Source organism: Gopherus flavomarginatus, chromosome 18 (genome assembly GCF_025201925.1).
Source record: "Gopherus flavomarginatus isolate rGopFla2 chromosome 18, rGopFla2.mat.asm, whole genome shotgun sequence".
In the NCBI taxonomy this organism is placed as follows: domain Eukaryota; kingdom Metazoa; phylum Chordata; order Testudines; family Testudinidae; genus Gopherus; species Gopherus flavomarginatus.
The window spans coordinates 18,738,117-18,762,973 of NC_066634.1; the positions used below are offsets into that span (position 1 = coordinate 18,738,117).

General features: G+C 46.6%; 1 protein-coding gene across 1 annotated transcript in view; it reads left to right on the forward strand.

The window, feature by feature from the left end:
• The window catches only part of PPP1R37 (protein phosphatase 1 regulatory subunit 37), a 158,503-nt gene that overhangs the window by 89,468 nt on the left and 44,178 nt on the right, over window positions 1–24,857 (forward strand). The window contains exons 6-7 of the mRNA XM_050927774.1: window positions 14,073–14,223; window positions 22,671–22,826. Of these exons, the coding sequence (XP_050783731.1) occupies window positions 14,073–14,223; window positions 22,671–22,826 (307 nt within the window). The remainder of the gene's footprint in view (window positions 1–14,072; window positions 14,224–22,670; window positions 22,827–24,857) is intronic.

Below are 24,857 nucleotides of genomic sequence, written 5' to 3' on the forward strand. Positions count from 1 at the left end.
CAAGAACAGGGCTGAAATACACATTACTAAGAAGTGCTAGGCACAGAGTACTCACACAAACACATCACGATATCAAGTGGTACCAGAACATCCCAAGATCAAGGATGGTACAAAAACATTCCCCCAGGATAACAGGAACATACTGACCCCTCCTCAAAGATAAGGTCAGGATGACAGTACATAATAGAGATGTTTTGATCGAACCAACATGTACAAGGTGATGAGTGATAACTAGCCACATCAGGGGGCAGTAACTAACTCTGTCAGAGGAGCAGTACGTAACTTGTTTGTATCGGGGTATGAAGATGTATCTCAGAGGGAGTGTCTTTGTCTAGCCTAGGGAGGAACGGAAAGTTCCACCATTCACTGAGCTGGTCCATTGTTACGGACATACATATATTAGTGATCCCGTAGAGTCTCACCTGGTCCACACTACAGCGTTAAATCGATTTAAACAGCGTTAAATCGATTTAACGCTGTACCCGTCCACACTACAAGGCACTTTAAATCGATTTTAAGGGCTCTTAAAATCGATTTCTGTACTCCTCCCCAACGAGAGGAGTAACCCTAAAATCGATATTACTATATCGATTTAGGGTTAGTGTGGCTGGAAATCGAAGTTGTTGGTCTCATTCTTTTACTGAGCTACCCAGAGTGCACCGCTCCAGAAATCGATGGTAGCCTAGGACCATGGACGCACACCACTGAATTAATGTGCCCTAGTGTGGACGCGTAAAATCGATTTTATAAAACCAGTTTTAATAATTTCGATTTTATGCTGTAGTGTAGACGTGGCCTCTGTGGGATACTAGTACTGTGCTTTGTCAACATAAACCTGGCCTGGTGCCTTCATACCTTGGTGGATCTTGTGGTCATAGGGCGGTTTGCTCGAGGTCTGCTGTGCCGGCCGTCTGCGCAGAGCTGGGGCAGCAGGGAGAACGCAGAGAGAACACACACATGCAGCCGAACATCTAACCACACCTGTTTCAGCACTTTACTCCGCTGATGTTTAGAAACTTTCATCTAGTTTTAATCCTAAACTTGTTCTTGTGCCAGCACTGGCTCTTAACTTAAATAATTTCTGTTTTCCTGGTGTTTATCTCTGTGATGTATTTCTAGAGAGCAGTAATATTTCTCCTCAATCTTCGTTCTGTTAGGCTAAACAAGCCAAGCTCCTTAAGTCTCCTCTCATAAGGTAGGTTCTTCATTCCTCTGATCATCCTAGTAGACCTTCTGTGCACTTGTTTCAGTTTGAATTCATCTTTCTTAAACATGGAAGACCAGAATTGCATGCAGTATTCTAGATGAGGTCTCACCAGTGCACTGTATAATGATAATGACACTTCTCTATCTCTATTGGAAATACCTTATCTGATGCATACTAGGTTTGCATTAGCCTTTTTCACAGCCACATCACATTGGCAGCTTATAGTCTCCTCTGTCACTTTCAACTTATAGGTCCCCAGCTTAAAGCAAAAATGTTTCTTGTTAGTCCCTAAGCACTATTAAATTTCATCCCATTTCTATTACTCCTGTTTTCAAGGTTGTCCACATCTTCTTGTATCATATTCTAGTCTTCCTCCGTATTGGCAATACCTCCCAGCTTTGTCATCTGCAAGTTTTATTAGCACACTTCCACTTTTTGTGCTAAGCTCCTAATTAAAATGTTAAATAAAATTAGTCTCAAGACCGATCCTTGAGGGAACTCCATTAGTAATCTCCCTCTTTATCCTCACACACAACTATTTCAGATTTGATGACAATATATACCTCCAGATCAGTGGCACCGCTGTGGGCACCCGCATTGCCCCACAATATGCCAATATTTTTATAGTTGACTTGGAACAATGCTTCCTCAACTCTCGTCCACTCACGCCCTGTCACGGAGTCACCGGGTGATGCTCTGGAACTGCTCCCCACCAAGCCAGTCAGGACTTTGGGGAGCCTCCTCTCCCTTGGAGCAGACTTGTTCAGGGCAAGAAGCTCACACAGCTTCACCTCCTGGGTCTCTCCTTGGAGCATTCAGCATCCTCTGCCCCTCCGTGCGCTTCCCACAGCGAGTCCACCCCAGCGGGGTCCTGGGGAAGCCACCGGGTTCTGCACCCCCACTTTGCAGTCAGACGTGACTCTCAGCCAGCCAGTAAAACAGAGGTTTATTCGATGACAGGAACAGGGTCTAAAACAGAGCTTGTAGATACAGCGAACCGGACCCCTCGGCTGGGTCCATTCTGGGGGGCAGTGAGCCAGACCCCCAGGTCTGCCCTCCACCCTTGACCCCAGCCAGCTCCAGACTAACAACCCCTCCCATCCCCTCCTCTCTGCTCAGCCCCTTTCCCGGGCCAGGAGGTCACCTGATCCCTTTGTCTCCAACACTTTTGTTAAGTAATAAAGCAAGTCCTCACTCACCTCTCCAGCACCCGAGTTTGTGCGGAGTTGGTATGGGGCACACAATTCTGTCAGAGACCAGACACCAATGCGTTGATTAACGGGCTCACACTATCCTTAGCTCTCAAAGCTTTAGATTAAGTGTGGCCCCTTTATTAGGGGTGAGCATTAATATTTATACACAGAAGTAAACAAAGTGATTAACAAAAGATAATGGTCATGCATAATCAATCAATATTTTACAGGAAAAGCAAGTTTAACAAGTAAATGCATAGAGATAAAGGCTAATGGCTACTTAATAAAGGGGGTGTCATGAGTAGTTTGCAGGTCAGTGCTTTGTTCGATAAAGGGTTTAGAAAGGATTATGCAGAGACGGCCAGTCTGGGTGTGTTTTGGCTCCCCAAAGTTCACCAAAAGTTTAGACCCAACATTCCTCCATTTGTAGCTTTGAGATAACTATTAATCAAAAAGCTACACCCTATTTAAAGATCTTAAGGGCCGCTTGGCAATTTAAGCCTGGGCCAATTAGAAGAGAGTAAGGCTTTTAGCTGAAGTGGGAAAAGAATAAACTGACTTACATGAGTTTATGAGGGAGGGGACACACTGAATACAGCAACACAGTATTATAAGGACTACTATGGCCCCAACAACACCCACCAAGAGGTTTTTAACCCACCCAAGTCCGGGCAGTCAATTTAAGTCTAATGTCTGAGAGAGGTAAGCTGGTTCACTGGTCGAAGGCAGTGTTCTCAGTGGTGACAAGAGCTGCTGGTCCGTCACTGTGGTCCACTACGGCTGGCTTGACGTGGGAGTGGTGGATCCAAGATTTGCGTTCTTCCAGGAACACTGCAGTCTGGGTTGTCAAAAGAACCTGGTGGGGTCCAGTAAACCTTGGCTGGAGGGTGTTGTCACGAACGAACTTTTTGGCCCAGACGAAGTCCCCTGGTTGGAACGGGTGGATTTGTTCCTCCAGCGGCACGGTCTGGGAAAACTGCGAGGCTTTCCAAAGGGTACGAAGGCGAGCCTGTAGGGAGAGAAACTGACACGCGGTTATATGATTTCCTTCCAATAGTGAAACATCAGCACGTGGTAGCGCCCCGCCTTTGAAAGGGGGGTGTTCATAGAGCAGTTTAAAGGGGGATAATCCCAATGCGCGGGTTGGGCGAGTACGAAGGTGAAACAGGACCAAGGGAAGTACCTGAGGCCACTTTAATCCTGTTTCCTGACAGTATTTAGCCAATGTAAACTTAAGTTCCCTATTCATACGCTCAACTTTTCCGCTAGACTGGGGGTGGTAGGGTGTATGAAAGGAGTGTGAAATGCCCAGTTCTTGTTCTAAACGGCCAAGGACATGACCAGTAAAGTGAGGTCCGCGATCTGAGTCGAGCACAAGAGGGATGCCAAAACGGGGTACAATATCTCTAAGGAGAATCTTTGCCACTGTGGCAGCAGTACAATTAGCAGTAGGAAAAGCTTCGACCCAGGAAGTCAGAGGGCAAACCAAAACAAGGAGGTGCTTTTTTCCAAAAGCCTTTGGCATATCTGCAAAGTCAATTTGAAGATGTTGAAATGGAGCAGCAGGCGGAGGTCTTCCACCCTTAATTTTGTTAAGAGGCGGAGCAGGTCCATTACGCTGACATGTGCTGCATGCTTTCACTATTGATAGGCAATAGGGTTGAATGCCTGGAGCATACCAAAAGCGAGCGATAGTGTCCACGAGGGCGTGCGTGCCGTAGTGACCCCCTTTATCATGGTGCCAGCGAACTGCCACGGGGTATGTGGTGCGAGGGAGGCAGGCTCGGCCATCTGGCATAAGCCAGGTCCCTTTGACCAGAGTGGCCCCGAGGCTTTCCCACGATTGTAGTTCAGCAGCGGGTACTGGTACGGGGTGCGGTGGAGTAAAGGAGGAGGTTGCAATAGCCAATGTGGGCATGGCTAAAGGTAAGGTGGCAGCCTTCTTGGCGGAGGCGTCAGCCAGGGCATTCCCACGGGTAACGGGGCTACTATCTTTAGTATGGGCCCGGCAGTGAACTACAGCCAGGACAGAGGGTTTTTGGAGGGCGTCCAAAAGCTTGTGGATGAGGGGGAGGTGCTGAATGGGTTTACCGGCAGCTGTCTGGAAACCTCGAAACTTCCAGAGGTGGATATGACAATGCACAACTCCAAAAGCATATTTGCTATCAGTAAAAATGGTAACGGTCTTACCAGCGGCCAACTGGCAAGCTCGGGCCAGGGCATAGAGTTCAGCGGCTTGGGCTCCCCAGTTGCCTGGCAGTGAGGCGGCCTCTTGAATGTCCCATTCAGAGGTGACAGCATAACCAGTGAAACGCTTGCCATCAACATAGAAGGAGCTTTCGTCCGAGAAGAGGATGCAATCGGGGTTGTCCAGTGGCACGTCAAACAGGTTGTCTTTTATCTGTAAGATGCTGTAAACTACTTCCACACAGTCGTGCTGATCCTGGAGGACTGGCAGGTCAGGAAGCAAGGTAGCTGGATTAAGGGGTCCACACCTTTCAAAAATTAGGTTAGTGTTTTTTAAGAGTTCGGCCTCTAGCTGTTGCTGACGATGGGCCGAAAAGACTTGGGTTGTGCCCCTACGCAGAAGGGCTGACAAGGCATGAGAGGTCCAAACCGTGGTAAAATGACCCAGGGTTAGGCTCTTTGCCTTTGTGATCAGCAGGGCAGCTGCTGCCAGAGTCCGGGTGCAGGATGGGGTTCCCTGAGCGACAGGGTCGATTTGCTGAGAGTAAAAAGCAAGCGGGAAATGGTGGGGCCCGCTCAGCTGGGTAAGGACACCACTAGCAATTCCGCCCCTCTCGTGGACAAAAAGGTGAAAGGGTTTGCTGTAATTGGGGGGGCGGAGAGACATGGAGGAGGCCACACTGTCCTTCAGTAACTGAAAGGCTTGAATAGTGTTCGGGGACCACTGCAAAGGGTCAGGAGCAAGGTTAGCAGTGAGTCGGTGGAGCGGTTTGCTTAACTCCCCGCAGGACGGCAACCAGGGGCGACAGAAGCCAATTAATCCTAAGAAACCTCGAAGTTGTTTCTTGGTGTTCGGTAGAGGGCAGTTTTGAATAGTCTTTATGCGGGCTGGGTCCATCTGTCTTCCCTCTGGGGTTAACATGAAGCCCAGATATCGGACCTTCTGTGAGACCCACTGAATCTTTTTAGGGTCTACCTTGTGGCCTCTGGTGTGTAGGTATAATAAAAGTGCCTTACCATCGATGCGGAGGGCAGCTTCTTCGCGATTACCTAATAGGATGTCATCTACGTATAGGACCAGTGTGGATCCCTGCGGACTGGTGAAACCTTCCAAGTCGTGGCGGAGGCACTGGCTGAAAATCGTGGGGCTGTCTCTGTAGCCTTGAGGAAGTCGTTGCCAGACATAACTTTGTCCCTCCCAGGTGAAACCAAAGAGATACTGAGAGTCTGGGTGCACAGGAATGCTGAAAAAAGCTGATTTTAAGTCAATAACAGTGAACCACTCAGCATCCCAGGGGATTTGGCTGATGATAGTAGCTGGGTCAGGAACTACTGCATGAAGAGGGACCACATACTGATTAACAACTCGTAGATCCTGTACAAAGCGCCAACGAACAGGGTCTCCGTCCTTTTTAGGAGGCTTTTTGACAGGCAGTATAGGGGTGTTACAGGGAGTGCGCTGAGGGCGGACTAGCTTTTGTGCAATGAATCCCTCGATAATGGGGCGGATGCCCTCCCGGGCTTCCAGCGACAGGGGGTATTGAGGGACTGACGGGGGGGTTAAGGAAGGCTTCACCTGAATCCTTACGGGCTCTGCCGAAAGGAGCAGGCCAACATCAGTGTTAGAAATTCCCCAGAGGGTTGAAGGCAAGTCAGTGAGGTCAGGGGAGAGAGAGGGGGGTGTTTCCCAATTACCCTGAGTAGGGGCCGAATCTTCTAACACTGTCATCAATAATCCTACCCCTTCAGGAGTGCAGGTTAAAGTAGCCTCAAGCTTACAGAGTAAATCCCGGCCCATCAAAGGGATCGGACAAGCTGGGGAAAAAAGAAAACGGTGAGGAAAACATTTATCAGCATAAACAACATTCAAAGGCAAAGTGAGTTCCAGAGACTGTGGGTTGCCCTCCACCCCAGTCGCAGTTTTAACCTCAGAGGATAGCCAGGGAGAGGGGGCATGATTTAAAAGAGAGAAAGTAGCCCCAGTATCAATGAGGAAAGAGACAGGCAGTCCCTGGACTGAAAGGGTTAAACGAGGCTCTTTGCTGGGAGGGGAGAAAGTGAGAAAGGAGCCGGCTAAAGACATTAAGGAAATAAGACCATCACATTGTTTGCCTTCGCCCCCGGGGTACCGTCATTGAGGAGGCTGAGTTTGCTGCGGCTGCTGCTGTTTCCCGTAGTTGATCCAGGCCTGGGGAATGGGCTGAGCTGGTGGTGCAGGGGTGTATTCCTTACTTGTGTAAGCATCTGCGGATGCAACCGGACCCTCTGGGCGTCCCCAGGGGCATTCACGTTTAAAGTGACCGGGCTGTTCGCACTGAAAACAATTTCCTGATGGCTGGGGTCGCCAGGACCCTCTTTCCCGAGCACCCTGGAATCCCCTGCCACGGCCACGGCCTTTGCCTTGAACACCGCCGTGAAAAGCTAAAGCCATCAGCTTATATTCTTCCTTTTTCTCTTTCTTTTTACTACTTTCCCTTTCTTTCTCCCAGGCAAAATTAGCTACGTCCAACACTGAAGTGACTGACTCACCTCCCCAACCAGGGCGAAACTTTAAGAAGTAATCCCTTACAGGGGGCACCGACTGATTCACAAAAAATGAAATAAGAGTAGGGTGGTCTGCTTCTCTCTCAGGATCCATCTGAGTGAACATTCGGGCCCCCTTTAATAGCCTCGACCAGAACTTTCTGGGCGGCTCATCAGATTCCTGCCGAATCTGCATGAACTTAGCCTGATTAGGCGAGCGGCGAGCCATTTTCTTGAGTCTCTCTAACAATCGCTCTCGATCTGTTCGCAGCTGAGTCAGCCTTGGCTGAGTCCAGTCTAGGGGATTCCAGCCAGCGGCCAGATCCCGCCTATCCATCCAAGTATGATTAGCTGCATTGCTATCTCCCCATGTCCTTTCTGCCATCCACAATCTACTACGTTCCTCTCCGGTCAAAACTCTACTTAACAACTGATCCACATCCGTATAAGTAGGATTATAACTTAAAAACAATCTTTTTAGAAGTTCTATGATCTTTCGGGGATTTTCCCCAAAAGACCCTGACAACTGTCCCCACTTTTTTAAGTCCCATTCTAGCCATCCTTTATATTCCACAATATTAGCATGTTGTAACCGTCCATCATTGCCCATATAAGGTTGATCGTGCACCTGTAAAGGCATCTCTCTAACTATACTTTTATTACTCGCAAGAGATTTGACGGGGACATCCTCTGGGCTATCCTCAGGGGGGGGGCATGCACCCTGCCGTACCTGCTTGGACATTAGCCTAGTAACCACTCCTCCCGAGGTTTGCCCCTCCATTTCCTCCTCATTCTTCTGCAGAAATTTCAATCTGGTATCCTGCAGATTCCCCTCTGCTACAAGGAGAGAGTTCCCCTGCGGAGGAATAGGGGCAGGTGCAGAGGGGACCAGCTGACGAGTCAAAACACACCGTGGTCTACACCCTTCATCGAAATAACCTGGAGGGGGTTCACTCTCGGGAGAGTACCTGACTGCCATAATTTTTAAAGATTTCCACAGCTCTGCTGCTGTGTCCCAACAAAACCAGTAACATAACTGTCCCGGATGGTCTTTTTCGATCTGGCTCCTTACTCCTCTTAAGGCAGCCTGTTCGAAAGAGCCATACGAAGGCCACCTCATCTCCGGGTCGGCCAATACCGCGGTATACCCAGTCCAATTCCTTACACATAGTGTGTACAACTTCTTCCTAGACATTCCTGTCTGTACTGGGAGTTTCCCTTTGTTCCATAACTTATTTACAATCCCCAACGGACTCTCAAGAGGCACGCTAGTCCCTTGACCCATGGTGTCTGACAGGAGCCCTCCAACTGGCGTTTACCCTGCTGTCCAGTACACGACCCCTCAATATTGAATTGGCTGGGAGAAATCTCCTGTGGCGCCTTGCCAATTCATATATGAGTGGTCTGACCACTGGACAGAGGTACCGCACCAGAAGGAATCCCGGACGAGCCCCCAAATTGTTAAGTAATAAAGCAAGTCCTCACTCACCTCTCCAGCACCCGAGTTCGTGCGGAGTTGGTATGGGGCACACAATTCTGTCAGAGACCAGACACCAATGCGTTGATTAACGGGCTCACACTATCCTTAGCTCTCAAAGCTTTAGATTAAGTGTGGCCCCTTTATTAGGGGTGAGCATTAATATTTATACACAGAAGTAAACAAAGTGATTAACAAAAGATAATGGTCATGCATAATCAATCAATATTTTACAGGAAAAGCAAGTTTAACAAGTAAATGCATAGAGATAAAGGCTAATGGCTACTTAATAAAGGGGGTGTCATGAGTAGTTTGCAGGTCAGTGCTTTGTTCGATAAAGGGTTTAGAAAGGATTATGCAGAGACGGCCAGTCTGGGTGTGTTTTGGCTCCCCAAAGTTCACCAAAAGTTTAGACCCAACACTTTCAGCTGGCACCTTTGCAGAGGAGGGGCCCAGGCCATCAGTTGCTAGGAGACAGAGGGTCAGGCATTTAGGTGCACTGTCCCTTTGCTCTGCCAGATACTTAAGAACTGCCATGGGGACACTGAGGCACCAACACAGTATTCAGAGAAACATTAAGAACATTCCCAGTTCGTCACACGCCCCTTCTCTACCTACGCTACATTGATGACATCTTCATCATCTGGACCCATGGGAAGGAGACTCTCTGGAAAAATTCCACCACAATTTCAACAGCTTCCACCCCACCATCATCCTCAGCCTGGACCAATCTACACGGGAGGTCCACTTCCTAGACACCATGGTGCAAATAAGAGATGGTCACATTAACACCACCCTGTACCGAAAACCTACCAACCGCTATGCCTACCTTCATGCCTCCAGCTTCCATTCCGGGCACACCACACGATCCATTGTCTACAGCCAAGCACTGAGCTACAACTGCATCTGCTCCAACCCCTCAAACAGAGACCAACACCTACAAAATCTTCACCAAGCATTCTCAAAACTATAATACCTGCACGAGGAAATAAGGAAACAGATCAACAGAGCCAGACGTTTACCTGGAAGCCTCCTATTGCAAGACAAACCCAAGAAAGAAACCAACAGAACTCCACTGGCCATCACATACAGTCCCCAGCTAAAACCCCTCCAACGCATCATCAGGGATCTACAACCCATTCTGGACAATGACTCCACAGTTTCAGTCCTTGGGTGGCAGGCCAGTCCTCGCCCACAGACAACCTGCCAACCTGAAGCGCATTCTCGCCAGTAACTGCACCCTGCACTATAGTAACTCTAACTCAGGAACCAATCCATGCAACAAACCTCAATGCCAACTCTGCCCACATATCTACACCAGCGACACCATCACAGGACCTAACCAGATCAGCCATACCATCACCGGTTCATTCACCTGCACGTTCACCAATGTAATATACGCCATCATATGCCAGCAATGCCCCTCTATGTACATCGGCCAAACTGGACAGTCGCTACAGAAAAGGATAAACGGACACAAATCAGATATTAGGAATGGCAATATACAAAAACCTGTAGGAGAACACTTCAATCTCCGTGGACACACAATAACAGATTTAAAGGTAGCCATCCTGCAGCAAAAAACTTCAGGACTAGACTTCAAAGAGAAACTGCTGAGCTTCAGTTCATCTGCAAATTTGACACCATCAGCTCAGGATTAAACAAAGACTGTGAATGGCTTGCCAACTACAAAACCAGTTTCTCCTCCCTTGGTTTTCACACCTCAACTGCTAGAAGAGGGCCTCATCCTCCCTGATTGAACTAACTTCGTTATCTCTAGCCTGCTTCTTGCTTATATATATACACACCTGCCCCTGGAAATTTCCACTACATGCATCCGACGAAGTGGGTATTCACCCACGGAAGCTCATGCTCCTATGCGTCTGTTAGTCTATAAGGTGCCATAGGACTCTTTGCTGCTTTCACAGATCCAGACTAACATGGCTACCCTTCTGATATTTCACTCCAGTTTAACAGTTCACTTTTCTGCATGATCTGTTTTTGTCTCCCCTTTAACCAGTTCCTTACCGGCCTTCTGATTCTCATATTAATACCTATCTTCTCCAATGTAACTAATAATTTTCTGAGAGGAACTGTATCAAATGCTTTACTGAAATTCAAGTAGATTAGATCTACTGCATTTCCTTTGTCTAGAAAATCAGTTATCTTCTCAAAAGAAAGATCAGATTAGTGCCAGACCATCTGCCTTTTGTAAAACCATGCTGTATTTTATCCCAGTTACTGTTTACTTCTGTCCTTAACTACTCTTTCTTTCAGAATTTGTTTTAAGACCCTGCATACAATTGAGGTCAAACTAATGGCCCTGTAGTTTCTCAGATCAATCTCTTTTCTTACATATAGGTAGGTATGATATTTGCAATTCTCCTGTCATAGGTTATGAACCCCCAAGTTTGCAGTTTCAATAAAAACTCTTGCTACCGGGGTGGCAATTTCATGTGCCAGTGCCTTTAATATTCTTAGATGGAGGTCATCTGGGCTGTCCAGTTTGGTCCTATTAAACTATTTGAATTTGGTTTCTACCTTGAATGTGGGAATTTCTCCTTCCAGAGCCTTGTTCTCAGTAGCCACCCTGCCACTGACCCCAAGCTCCTCATTACCCTGATTTAAAAACTGAGGCAAAGTAACCATTTAGGTGTTGGGTCGTACCTGCATTATCTTTAATCTTTACCCCATCCTCCTGAATAATGGTCCCGGTTCTTCTTTCCTTATTTTCTTTTTATTTATATGGCTAAAGAACCTCTTATTGCTCGTTTCTAATTTCCTTTGCAAGATCCAACTCTGCTTGGCTTTTGGCAGTTCTCACTTTTTCTCTGTATTTTCTGACCTAAACATGAGTTTATTGAAAATAGATTTTTGTCAAATTCTCTTATGAGATTTCAAGTTTGATTGATAATGGTAACAGTATTGATGTAATAGACATCTGTAAGGCATTTGTGTTGGTAGCGCATAACATTTTGATGAAAAAACAGAACAATTCAAAATTAACACGGCACACATTACGTGGATTAAAATCTGGCTAACTCAGAATTCTCAAAATATAATTATAAACAGGTAATCATCATCTTGACCCTATTTTGGGGGGCCTGAGACTTCCCCAGCGGCAGCCAATGCTGCTGGCCCAAGGACTGCGTGAGCTGCTCAGGTGGCCCCTGGGCTAGGCACACCGGCCGCTGCAGAGGTCATGGAAAGTGACTTCTGTGACCTCCGTGACAAACTGGCATCCTTACTGATAAAAGTTTACAATGACACAAGTGTAGGGGAGTGGTAAATACTGAGAAGGACAGGTTGCTGAAACAGAGTGATTTGGATCACTTGATAAGCTGGGTGCAAGCAAATATGTATATTAATAGAGCTAAATGCAAGGCTGCAAATCTAGGAACCAAGAATGTAGGTCACACTTACAACATGAGGGACTCTACTTTGGAAAGCAGTGACTCTGAAAAAGACTTGAGGGTCATGGTGGATAATCTGAAAAAGAAATTGTGTTCATTTTCCTCAGCCACTGTATAATGACTGTAGGCCCAGTGAAAGGAGTGTCTCCATATTATTCAAGAATATTACAGGAAACTTTCTCCAATTTTCATACTACAGCCTCTGTTTTTCAGACTAAGCACTACCTTTGGGCCTACTTACCTTGTAGAGTATCTCTAAAGGATTTATTAGTTCAAGTGGCTGCTTGGAGACAGCAAAGGAGTCGCATTTACCCTCGTTTTGGAATACCTCATACAGGCTTATTTGGATGAGTAGACTAACTGCTGTACAGCAGTTAACATCTCATTCCTGTAGTCTTCAGCTGGGAACAAGTCCCCTTTCCCCAGTGAAGACTGCTCACTGTAGTTGCAGACGTGAGCTGTTGCAGGGTATTTTCCTTCAGATGAATGTATGTAAAGGTTGTTTCCACTGTTCTTCAGATGGCCATATCCATATGGTCATCAACCAATCTTGATGAAGTTCCTCTGGCTGCTGGGCTCATGCACAGAGTTCCTTCTCTCAGAGCCATTGACTGAAAATGGCCTGCTACCAGCTCTGGGCACAGCACCTCATCAGGCTGCTCTGAAGATTCCCGGTTGAGGTGTTCTAGACAAATCTGCTCAATCCAAATAGAGTCCTTAGCCCCATCCCAATCTGAAAAGGTTTGTTCTTTTTCTCCAGACTGGCAGGATGTGGTATGATGGCTGGAGATGGATATTCAAAGATTGGTATCATTTTATTTCTTACCTGAGAATTTCCTTTTTACTTATTTGTAAAGATCTTTCTATGTAATCTGTTCCCGTGATGATCAGGTTTTTCTGTATTTAAAAACAGACCGTTACAATCAGTACTGCAGATGGATCATTATTGCTATGGTAGCCCAATGTCAACATTTTTTTTTTTGGTGTGTCTCTTCTCACCACAAACCTTGCCTAACCAGCAGCTTACAAAGTGCCCCGAAGGCCACCAGAGGAGGTGAATTCCATGAGCAAGAGCCATTGACTGAAATGTCCTGCTACCAGTACTAGATTTTTATCCTAGGAGCCCATGCTAAAGTGCCCAGCTTATCTTAGTTGCTGTAATGGAACATTGGGTGGATGGAACATGTTTCTTGAGTAACTGGGTCCCAAACCATTGAGGTCTCACAGATGCTTTTCCCTGCCAGCTGGAAGAGGAGCAGGTGACAGCTAAAATACAAACTAGCCTAAAAGGAAAAATGGCTAATTCCTAGAAGATGCATCCTAGTTGTTCTCTGGGGAATTAACAAAAGAAGCAGGGATGTCTGAAATCACTTATTTACTTTGAAAATCTGGAGAGCCATTCTGGCCTCTTCACTTCAGCAAACTCCATCACTTCCCTTTATATTTCCAAGGCATTTCCTCTGAAGCAGTGAAAAGGCACTGTCCACAATCGACTGAATTGCAAAATGCGGCACTTGCAGGCAATCCACTATTGTTTGAAGTATTAAGTGTTACTGACTAGAGGGGAAACTATCATTCCTATATTTTGTATTTGTTATTGTCAGGCTGGATTCTGGAATGCTGGATGTTTTGGTTTTTTTTCAGCTGGTTGGACAGTCGCTAGTAGTTGGATTAACATGTTTGTTGCTGAGATATACATAAATACCCAAATTCTGTTTCATGGATGAAAAAATAAGATGGTCTTATGGTTAAGGCACAGGTCTTAAAGCAGGGAGATTGGTGTGCTATTCCCTTTTCTGTCACGGATTCCTGATATGATCTTGAGCAAGATATTACGCCTCCGTGCCTTAGTTTTTTCTTATCTTTAAAACCATGATATGTTACCTAACTATTTTTCCTAGGGACGTCAATAATGTTTGTAAAGTGCTCTAAGGGCAGATCAGGCAAAGTATATGCAGAGGCTGTGCCCAGCTGGCTTGAGTTGAACTTAAATGTGCTTTGAAAGTGTGCAATGGCTACATGTTTTTGTTCTGTTTTGTTTGTCATCTCACCCCTCTGCCTTCCTTTTCCAGACTAACTGTCTGCAGTACCTGGATGCTCGGAACACTCCTCTGCTGGATCACTCGGCGCCATTTGTTGCTCGGGCTCTGCGCATCAGCAGCACCCTGGTAGTGTTACACTTGGAGAACGCCGGCCTTTCTGGGCGCCCGCTCATGCTACTAGGTGAATAACCTGGAGAATCTTGTTCACAAGGCATGGTCTGTTTCCTGGAGTAATCACATGTGGTTATCTCTTCTTTGCATCCAAACACCTTTTATTTACCTGGATAACTTCTTTGTTTTTAATGCCTTGAAAAGAGAGGACAAACTATTCTACTTCAAATGATTGTCCAAACTTGTTCCACTGTTGGTGCATATGTTCCCCATGCATGTGAGAACCAATTATTTTGGTCAACAGTGTCCGCTGGCTGTGCAGTCACACATCCTACCCAAGAGTAAAAAGGGCAGAGTAGCCCCAACTTTCCCTCAGTTACTTCTTACCACCCATGGCAGTGAGATGAAACCCCTGCTGTGTCTGCTTGTTTGGCATATACTGTGATTTTACCTAGCCTTGTATAGAATATTTAGATAGTGTAGTTAGTACAGGACCTCCACGTCAGCTTTCTCTGAAATGCATTCAGCTCCACGCACAGGGCCACTTAGACAGGCAGAACTGTGAGGTCTAAATGCATGGATGAGACAGTGGTGTAGGGAGGAGGGTTTTAGATTTATTGGGAACCTTTGGGGGGAAGGAGACGCCCATACAGGGTACACCTAAACTAAAATAGAACCAGATTGCTGGCATGTAAAATTAAAATACAGCTGTACTTCAAGTAGCCTACTTCATTAACTCTTGGGCTAGATCACCCTCTTCAAAGAGACACGTTAAGCCTTCTCAGATAAGCCGGTTGGTACAGCCACAGGTACTTGAAAGGCAGGAGGAAAGATAAGAACATCAGCTCCAAGGGAAGAGCAACCATTCCCTGCTGTGATATTTTCACTGTTCCCTGACAAGTCTGACACTCCATCTGTGTCTGCCTTCACTGATGGCTTTAAGGTATTCCAGGACTTGATGAGATGTGTGTTGGAAGCCTTAGACATAGCCCTGGAAGTGGTTCAAGAGAAGCATCACAAACTCTTGGACATTCTACATCCTTCTACACCAGGGAGGCTTGCCATCCCCATTAATAAAGGCCTACTAAAGGCTGAAAAAGCTGTCTGGCATCCACCTACATCCATCCAGGTCACGGGATAAAGAGTAGATGGGAGGTACCAAGTCCCTGCTAAGGAATTCAAATATATATCTATTTTTTATTCACATTGAGCATCAGTTTCTTCTATGGTGACAGCAGTTCAGGACTTCTTCGGCCACAAGATGTATTTATAGGCTAACCTCCAGTTAAGGCTGGCCTTCCTATCACGCTCCCCTCTCAAAATATGACTGTCTAAACTGGGACAGAGTCTCAGTGTATAGACAAATGGCCAAAGGAGCAGCAGGGGAAGTCGTCATCTTTCATGGCAAAGAGACCTCTGATTGCCCACCCTTGCTATAAGCTGTGCTGGTGCATCTGATACAGTGCTCATAATGACCATAGTTTGTAGTGGAAATCAGCATTAGGAGGTGAAGAGCTATCAATCCATTCAGCCCACAGGAAATACCTCTGATTCCTGGCAGGAGCATCCTACTGCCAATACGGAGTCCTGACCTTTTGTCTTTCTTACAGCCTCAAGGATTTTCACCAATAGGTAATAGCTGTTTTCAACCAACTTCATCATCATCAGACATGGACAGCCTACTGAGGACTGTTGCGCTGGCTAGTGACCATGGTGATGCACAAGGCAACGTGTAGTGAAGTTCCCAGATCTGGCTCAGTCCTACAAATCTATGAATCTTTGGGGTTGCCCTGTAGGCGGTGCCAGGTCAAGTCACAACATACACCCCTTTTGAGTGTGGATGGAGAATTTGAGAGCACAGTGTGCCGAAGAGTTTTTGTCCATCTTGGTGAAATGGTCAAAGAGAATGCCATGCTGCTTTTGAATATAATCATGGATTGAAGGGAGGCTAGACCTCTGTTAGGTTAAGATATTTTGCACTAAGTCAAACCACATTATGTTCAGGATTTGGCATTGACAGCATTTATGGAATGCCTCCAGCTGCTCCAAGTCTGCCAGTGTTAGGGGTCCAGGTTTCTGACATCTGTGGCAATACAGGCAATACACAGGTTTGCTAGATCCTGAGCTTTTTGTGTCAACACAAACAAGTTCTTGCATCCACAAGTGAGACATAGACTTTATGCGGAAGACAGCAGGACCTAGTAATTGAAGAATGTCCAGTTTGCTGTGACTGCTTGAACTCATCAGCACTCTCTACAGCACTCACTGCACTGGGGAGTTTTGGTGGCCCAGTTCTGAATTTCTGGACCATGATCTTCTGCCATGAGACATTCAATCCCACATTGTGGATGTTGTCTTGGAGATGTTGGTGGGTGGGACTGAAATTCTCTGACTTCTCAACAAACAAGAGAATGTTGTTAGCATAGGCCTGGTCAGCAAACCCTTCGTGATCATCCTTGATTCTGACATGTGGAGTAGCAAGTACTAGTATTCAGTCAGCAGCTCAACAGAATAATGCTGGGGTGAGAATTCATCGTTGCCGCACACCTGGGGTTGTGTACAAATGCAACCAAAGCCATGAACCAGTGTGCACTCTTGCTCCACTATTGTTCTGAAGATCATACACCAGGTTTAGCAGAACATCTAGAATTGAAACCTCTCTCAGTGCAAGCCAACGTGCTGACCTGTTGACCAAATCAAAATCTAATGTGATGATGATATATGTCACATGAAATGAGTGGTTAAATTTTCAGTGCAGCTCATCTAGAAGCCAAAGGGTAAGAACAGTGTCCATTGTCAACTAGTTGAACATGATTGCTGTAGACAGTAATCTCTGATACGGAGTGGCTGCCTTCTACCAAGAACATAAGCAAAGACCTTTTCAGGGACTGATGATAATGAGATCGGACTGTAGTTGCCTCGCTCAAGGAGAAATCTTGTGCCCTGGTACGCTCCGATGCCGTCTTTCAGTTCTGCAGGTACTTGGCCTGATGCCCACACTTAAGAAGAATTGATGTAGGCCGATGCTTACTGGTTCCAAGGCACCTTTCAGCAACTGGGTCGGAATACCTTCTGGCCCAGCAGCATGTCCATTCTGTAACTTTTGTTTGGTCTTTCAAATGTCCGCGAGTGATGGCGGATCAGTGTTGTTGCTGAGTTTGCAGCTGTGCAGTTTGTCAGGTCATGTAGCTTTAGACAGTCATCAGCAGGTGCGCAGTTCAGCACACTTTTGTAATGTTTTCCATCTGTCCAGGACCTCATCCATTGTTGAGCAGGGAGAGCCATCTAGTTTCATAATGGGGGATGTTAAAAGGCACGAATGTCTGAAGCCAGTTATTCAATGGTGGCATATGATGTAGCATTACGTATACACTCCGGGCAATCTCCACAGCATCTAAGAGGATATCAAGGTTACATATGTTATCCTCAAAGGGCTGTGTATATTTTATGGCATCAAGAGGCTCCTCTGATAGACAATGGACATTGTACTGTTGGTAGATGTCTGGCTTGCGAGGAGGTGAAATATGCAGAGAGAGACTGAGTGACAACTAATCTGTGGTCTAAGTTTGCTAGTGTTTCTGTGTTGCCAAAGAACGATATCCGACAGTGATGTGATCGGTTTCTTTCATGACGTCCATTATTTGAAATCCAGGTCCAGCGATGGTTGTTAAGGTGCCTAAACCAGGAGTCCGTAACAGACAATCCCTTAGTGACACACAGTGTCAGAAGCCAAGTGATGTATTCGTTTGGTGAACCCAAACCAAAGGGACCTATTATAGTTTCATACCTACTTCAGTCACCGCCTGTCATGGCATTAAAATCTCCAAGCACAAGCACTGGATTTTTGCTACTGGTTGGTGATAGAATGCATCCTGTTGCCCAGGTAATGCATCAGCTGTCGTCGTGGCTTATGCACCAACAGAAAAGTGTTCATAATGATGCTGGAGCTGAGCATAGAGTAAGCATGGAAAGATGGGGTTCTTTTTTATTAAATTGTTTATTGGCAAACATGTAGCACACAAGTGCTACACCTTGAGTTTAGTGTGGACCACCAAAATGTGTGTGGGGAGGGGAGGGCATGTTGCTTTTCTGTGGTGCCAGCAATTAGTCTTCTAGCGGCTGAGTTCTTTGACAAGAGCTTGTACCCTGTGTCATTCAGTGTTAACACATTCCACCTGGCGACACAGAACGTGCCTCTGAAGGCTGGTTTGATCATTGTGGCTGTGCATTCACAAGTGGGGTTTGGGTCGCTTCTGTCCTATGCATGCAGAACATGCCTCTCCTCCTGGAGTCAGTAATAGCAGAGGTTTTAACCCTGGTGCTATTGTTGAGGTCTGTTGTGGCTGGTTGCTTTTTTCCCTTCCTTGCCCTGCTCTGCCTCCTTGGGATTGGGGAGATGTAGAGGAGTTTTTTATTTTTAGGGATACCAGTTCCCCTTCCCAGGAACTTCTCTGTCAGATGCCATTGGTTTCTGTGGGGGTGGATGACCATTATGAAGATCTAGCTCCCCTTCTGCCCTATACGGCCTATGCATCCACAGCTGTAGCTCATCCACCTTCATCGCCATTGGAACTTCACCCTTGTCAGCTGAGTTGCCATTGGCCTTCGCTCATTACCCGTAGCAGAGGCCCTTATCTCATACTATCGACTGGGGCCAATCAGACTCGAAGCTTGTGTGGGCAGGGTCTACCACACACTGAAGTAGAGCAACTAAGCTCACCCAGAATCACCAGTGCATGTCTGAGATTTCTAGGACCCATGACCTCATGCACTCATGTCACACGCATGCAAGAGGTCATCTGCAAGGGTGATTTGAAATCCAGTGTGTATATATACCTAGAAGATACCACATGGACATGCTGATCAAGGTCCCAGAAGAAGTTCTCTCCTTTTTAAACTGGTGGAAAGACCCATTCAGATATACAAGGGTGTGCCTGTCTCTGCACTTCTATCTACCAAGACTCTGACAGACACCCACCCTCAGGAATAGGGGGCTCATCTAGATCCCACAAGGCTCTTCTTGGTTGGAGCTGCCTAGCTCTCATAAAGCGGCCCTTTGACAGTCCCTTATTTGTATAAAAGATCCTCAAAAATCTTCATTTTCCGAAAGCCCAGTTCTCTCTTAAAGATGGGAAAACTTGTTTTTTGAAAATGATTTTCAGTGATCCCTTAGATAAATAAGGGATCGTCATCAGAGAGCCGCTTCTTTGCTGGAGCTGGACAGTTCGGAAAGGAGAAGAGCCTTTAGGGAGACCCTGCAGGGCTAGTTTTGGGGCTGGTCTACACTGTGTGTGTGTGTGGGGGGGGGGTGTCGATCTAAGGTACGCAACTTCAGCTACGTGAATAGCGTAGCTGAAGTCGAAGTATCTTAGATCAATTTACCTCTGGTCCTCGTGTGGGATCGATGTCCGCGGCTCCCCTGTCGACTCTGCTACCGCTGATCGCTCCGGTGGCGTTCCGGAGTTGACGGGGAGCGTGTTCGGGGATCGATATATCGCATCTAGATGAGATGCAATATATCGATCCCTGATAAATGGATCGCTACCCACTGATAGGGCGGGTAGTCTGGACGTACCATTGGAGAGTGTGTTGGTAGATTGGAGCTAGGAGCCCTGGGGCGGGGGCATGCAGCGTCAGCTGTGAGGGAGCCTCCTCCCTAAAAGCCCCCTCACTTTCCCTTTCCTAGAGGAGCCTCACTAGCAAAGGGCATGGATGGCAAGAAATGCTGGATCAGGGCTGGCAGTTCCACTCTAGGCTAGATGCAAACCTCAGGGGAGGGTAACTGCTAGTTCCAGTCCTGCTGCTGCTGCTCCCCACAGCTGCCAGCTCCTTTTGCTGCTGTTACCAGGAGTTCTCTTTCCCCGCTATTTCTCCCTGCTCTTGTTCCTCCGGGATGGGCTGACGGGCCTGGGGCAGCTTGCAGAATGTAAGCTGGAGCTCTGCTGCTTCAACGGCTTCTGCCTCACAGAGGTCATATGTAGGGTCCCACTAAATTCACAGTCTATTCTGGTCAATTTAATGGCCATAGCATTTAAAAATTAGTCAATTTCACAGTTTCAGATGTTTTCATCTTAAATTTCAAGGTGTTATAACTGAAGGGTCCCAACCTAAAAGGGGCTTATGAGGAGGGCTGCAAAGCTGTTGTAGAGGGGTCAAAAACTGAGGGAGATATGCAGAACTGGGTCTGTTTCCCTCTCCACCCGTCTGCCCAAGAATGGCTGTGCTGGGGCAAGAAGAACTCCTGTCCCTCCCCAGCCCTGCCAGGACTAGCAGCTGCAGCCCCAGGCATAGTAGAAGCCCCCAGCTGGGGTGCCCCCAGTTCTACTCCTCCCCTGCAATAGCTAGGTTTAAGGGGGGAGATCTGATTTCATGATTCACAATGTGCTGCAGCTTCTCACAACTTGAGAAGCTGCAGCACATTGTGACCCCATTTGTCTGCTTCACCAAATGCCCCACTGACTCCATGTCAGTCCCTGAAGCCTCTTCTCAGCTCCCCAACCTGTGGGACTCCCCAGTACTGCTGACTCCTTCATGGGCAGGAGGGCTGGGGTGGGAGGATGAGGCAGGAAGAGGGCAATTCTCTGAGCTGGGGCGGTGATGCGGGGAAGGGATTAATCTGCGGCCAGATCCTTTGGTAGTTGGAGTAAGTGTAGCAAAGGAGCCAGGGCCAATGTGGAGGGAGTGCTGGGCACTGGAACTTGCGGGTTCTGTGACTGTTCGTAAACCAGGGAAACTCGGCCAAAAACTGCAGAGTTCAGGCTGCCCATCCCTGCCGCATACCCTTCCAGAAAGTGCGTGTGTGGGAGGGTGCTAAACTTAAGCGTCTGACCCTCAGGAAATGTGGAGTTAAAGGAATGCCTCCTACCCCAGACCACTACCACACCTGCCCCCCATGGAGATTGCCATAGGCACTGGGCATATAGTAGAACCTTGTCTCTCCCTTAAAGAATCTGCCCTTTTCTATGTGTTCAACACAATTCCAAATCCTTGCTCTTATTGTCATGCTCCCCCACTCCTCCCTGTGCTATATCGATCAGGGAGCAGTGCAGCAGGTTGCCAGAGCTTGTCCTGCCATCTCAGGGGGCTTGGAGCTGCAGAGCTCAAAGATTCCTGTTCGCTGGCCTGTGCTATGCAGGATGTCAGACTGCAGGCTCACAATGTCCCTTCTGGCCTTGAAATCCATTAACATTTTTAAAACTTAGCCGCTTTCTCCAATCTCCCTCACCCTTTCTGCTGGCCCCAAGTCTTAGGGAGGGATACAGCACTGAGGATTCCCTTAGGAGAACAAAGAAAGGAGGGCAGAGTTAAGGTTAGGTGGGGTGTCGTGTGAGCCATTTCCTGGGTTTCAAAGGTTTTAAGGTCAGGCCCTTTCAGTGTTCTGGGCGGGGATAAGGCCCCACTGGGAGCTGGTTGGTAGTGAATCACTGCTAGGCTGGAGTTAGGCATCTTTGTGGTCACATCAGATCCCAGGTAGAGGCACATTGCAGACAGGTAAGCAAAAGATGGCTTTGCAGTTAATAGGCTATTAGTGTAACTGCCCTGCTATGTGCAACCCTTTGCACCATGTTCTTATGTCTGTCAGGGACACTTGAGAGAGATTCTCACCTGGGCTGCACGTTCCAAGGCTGAAGTTAATACTCTAGGTCTAGCATTCTGGTTAACAGGGCGGTTGTGATCTTGGTGTGAAATGCAGAATTTAATGGAAAATTGAAGTTTTATCTCCTCTGATCTGCTGTGATACTGCTGCTGACTAGCAAGTCCCCCTAGTGCTGGCAGAAGTGTCATTGTCGATTCAGAGCAAGATTGTAGCCTACCGTTGTTCTGGTGGCAAGGAGCCAGCACACTGTGCCTCACATTGTGCAAGGTTGCGTGCAATAGCAGCCCTGGTAGTTGAGGAGAGCAAGGACTGCTCAGGACTCATTGCACTGCTAGCATTGCTCTCTACAAAGGTCCTGGTAGTGGATGTATTCCCCTCTCTCAGGATTATGCAGTGCCTCTCCCCATCCCACCAACACACACCCCTGGAGACATTGGGCCTGTGTCTCCTGCAGCTTCTACTGAGCTTCCTGTAGCTCCACAGTCATGCCTCCCAAACGCAGGTTAGCCCCGTGACTTTGTCAATCTAAAGTGTTTAGACCACCATACTTGTGTCCTGCTGATGGTTTTTCTGCCTAGTTAATTTATGATATTGAGACTTTGTCTACAGCTGGCTGACATATTATATGAGTAAGAAATTTGCATAAGATGTTGATGGCACTACGAATGGCCTGTATGGACATGCGTTTTTCTGCCTATGATGCCTGATCTTAATTCCTTCTGTATGGCACACAATGAGCAAGGATAAACATGCAGACCTAAAGCAATAATGAATGAAACCTAAAGTTACGTCTCCTTTGGTTACTTGCTGTTTCAAGGTGTCTTGTGGGTCTACAGACGGGTGCCCTGCTCTCTGTGGTCTTTTGTTCTGCAGCTGTGTTACATTAGCTGAAGTGTAATTCTCTGTGTTTTGCTTTTTAGCAACGGCTCTGAAAATGAACATGAACCTACGGGAACTGTATCTAGCCGATAATAAACTGAATGGATTGCAGGACTCTGCTCAGCTTGGCAACCTGCTGAAATTTAACTGTTACATACACATACTGGACCTGAGGAACAACCACATCCTAGATTCAGGTGGGAGATCCTCCTTAGTCTTCGTACTTCTTTTCTCTGAGAAATTTTATCAGAGCGAGAACTACATTTTAAATGTTCTCAGCCAAAAACATAACATCTTATTGGATCCCATGTTGCACTCCAACCCAGGTTGGAAAATTTGCCCTTTCAAAGCAAGCTAAGTCTTCATTCCTTTCTCATTCTGAATATTTTTACTTGCCTTTCTTTTAAAGAGTGATTGTTTCCTCCCTCCCACCCCACAACGTAGTATCTTAATAAAGACAGTGAATGTCTAGTAAATCCTCAGACTTTAAACAATGAATAAATTAATTTGAACTCTAACTTGTGGTGGAATATGGCAAGTTAGGGCCCCAGTCTCCACTTTCTTTAGGAACACAGGGACAGCTGATGCTGCTCTTATCTCTGAGACGCTACTTCTTGGTAAAACCACAAAAGCCCCAATCAGGAACTGAGCAGCACCAGCTGGTTGGAAGAAAGAGTCCTACCTCTTAAACTGAAATTCTGTCTCTGGCAGTACCATCTCCTCTTTCCACCAGGCAAGGAGGTAGCTTGAGGTGATTTTGAGCAAGAGGACAATGGCCTAGGGCTGCTGGAACACCTTGACGGAGAGGCAGTAAGAGGCTGGCTTGCTGGAACTCTTTCTGCATTTTTTTGAGGAACCCTGCCCAATACAGCAGCGGGCAGCTCCTGCTGTCAAAGGGAAAGTCGTAGTGGAGGCTGAACAATTTCCAAATCTGATCTCAAATTGAGAGTTGAAATGAGTTTTTTTTTTTTTTTTTTTTTAAAAAGCAGTTTAAGCATTTTTAAAGAATGATAGCAGTGTAAGACCATGTCTACACTACCCCTTATGTTGACAAAACTTATGTCGCTCAGAGGTGTGAAAAAACATACCCCTGAGTGACAAGTTTTGCTGGCATAAGCATTGTGCACACGAGTGCTTCTATCAGTGAGAGATGCTCTCCCGCCAACGTAGCTACCGCTGCTCATTTAGGTGGTTTTATGTCGACGGGAGCTCTCTCCCATCTGCATAGAGCAGCCACACGAGCGATCTTACAGCAGCATGGCTTTAAGCTTGCTAGTGTAGATGTGGCCTATGTCTTTCTAAGTGCATAGAGCAACTTAAGCTGCTTAGACCGAGTTAAGGCATCTTAACTCACTTGAAGGGTCTGATCGTGAGATGTCACATGCCCACAATTCCTGTTGAAGTTAGTAAGAGCTGTGGCTGCTTGACAGTTTTCAGGATAGGGTCCTTAAGGTACCTCACCTCTCCTAGAGATTTCTGTGTCTTTTACTCTTACTCTTTCTCCTTTTCAAAAGAGAAAACATCGGTGAAATTAAAAGCAGAAACAAATGTCAATACAAAATTCAGTGTTTTCAGTTCAATGTTAACTCAGCCTTTGTGCAGGCCTGTAGTATGTTTGGTTACTATCTTCCTGATCAGCTGAGGTGCCTATCATAAGTTTGGACACTCAGTCTATTTTATTATTTCTGAGTTAATGCTGTAGAAGTAACCTTAAATGACTGAATTTCCTGGCCTGATTCTTGGCATCCTTAACGACATCTGCTGAGAACTCTTTCACCAATTGGCCTTATTAATATGCTTCAGTTAGCAAACAATATTTGGTAAAGGTGTGTGCCATCAGCAGGTATTCTCCATATTACACATGCATTAAGCCTCTTGCCAAAGGTCTCATTGGATACCTGTGTCAGCACTGGGATTAGAATCCAGAGCTCCTGTCATAGATGTACATTTTATCCACTGAACACAGGACTCTCCAAGAAACCTACCTGTTTGTAAAGCCATCTGTGGAATGGGGCTAATAATGCCTATAGGCAAGGGAAGCCAGGCTCTGGTGGCCTCAGTCAAGAGCTGTTGTATTCAAAAGGTTTCAAAGCAAAATATTTCCTATTATGGGATGTACAAGTTCCACCTCCAGTTCTTTGTGAATCGCTGAAGTTTGGAATCCCTGAAGTCTGGAGCTCCTTCTTTGTAGCTTCGATTTAATTAGTTTTGGTTGCATGTCATTACGG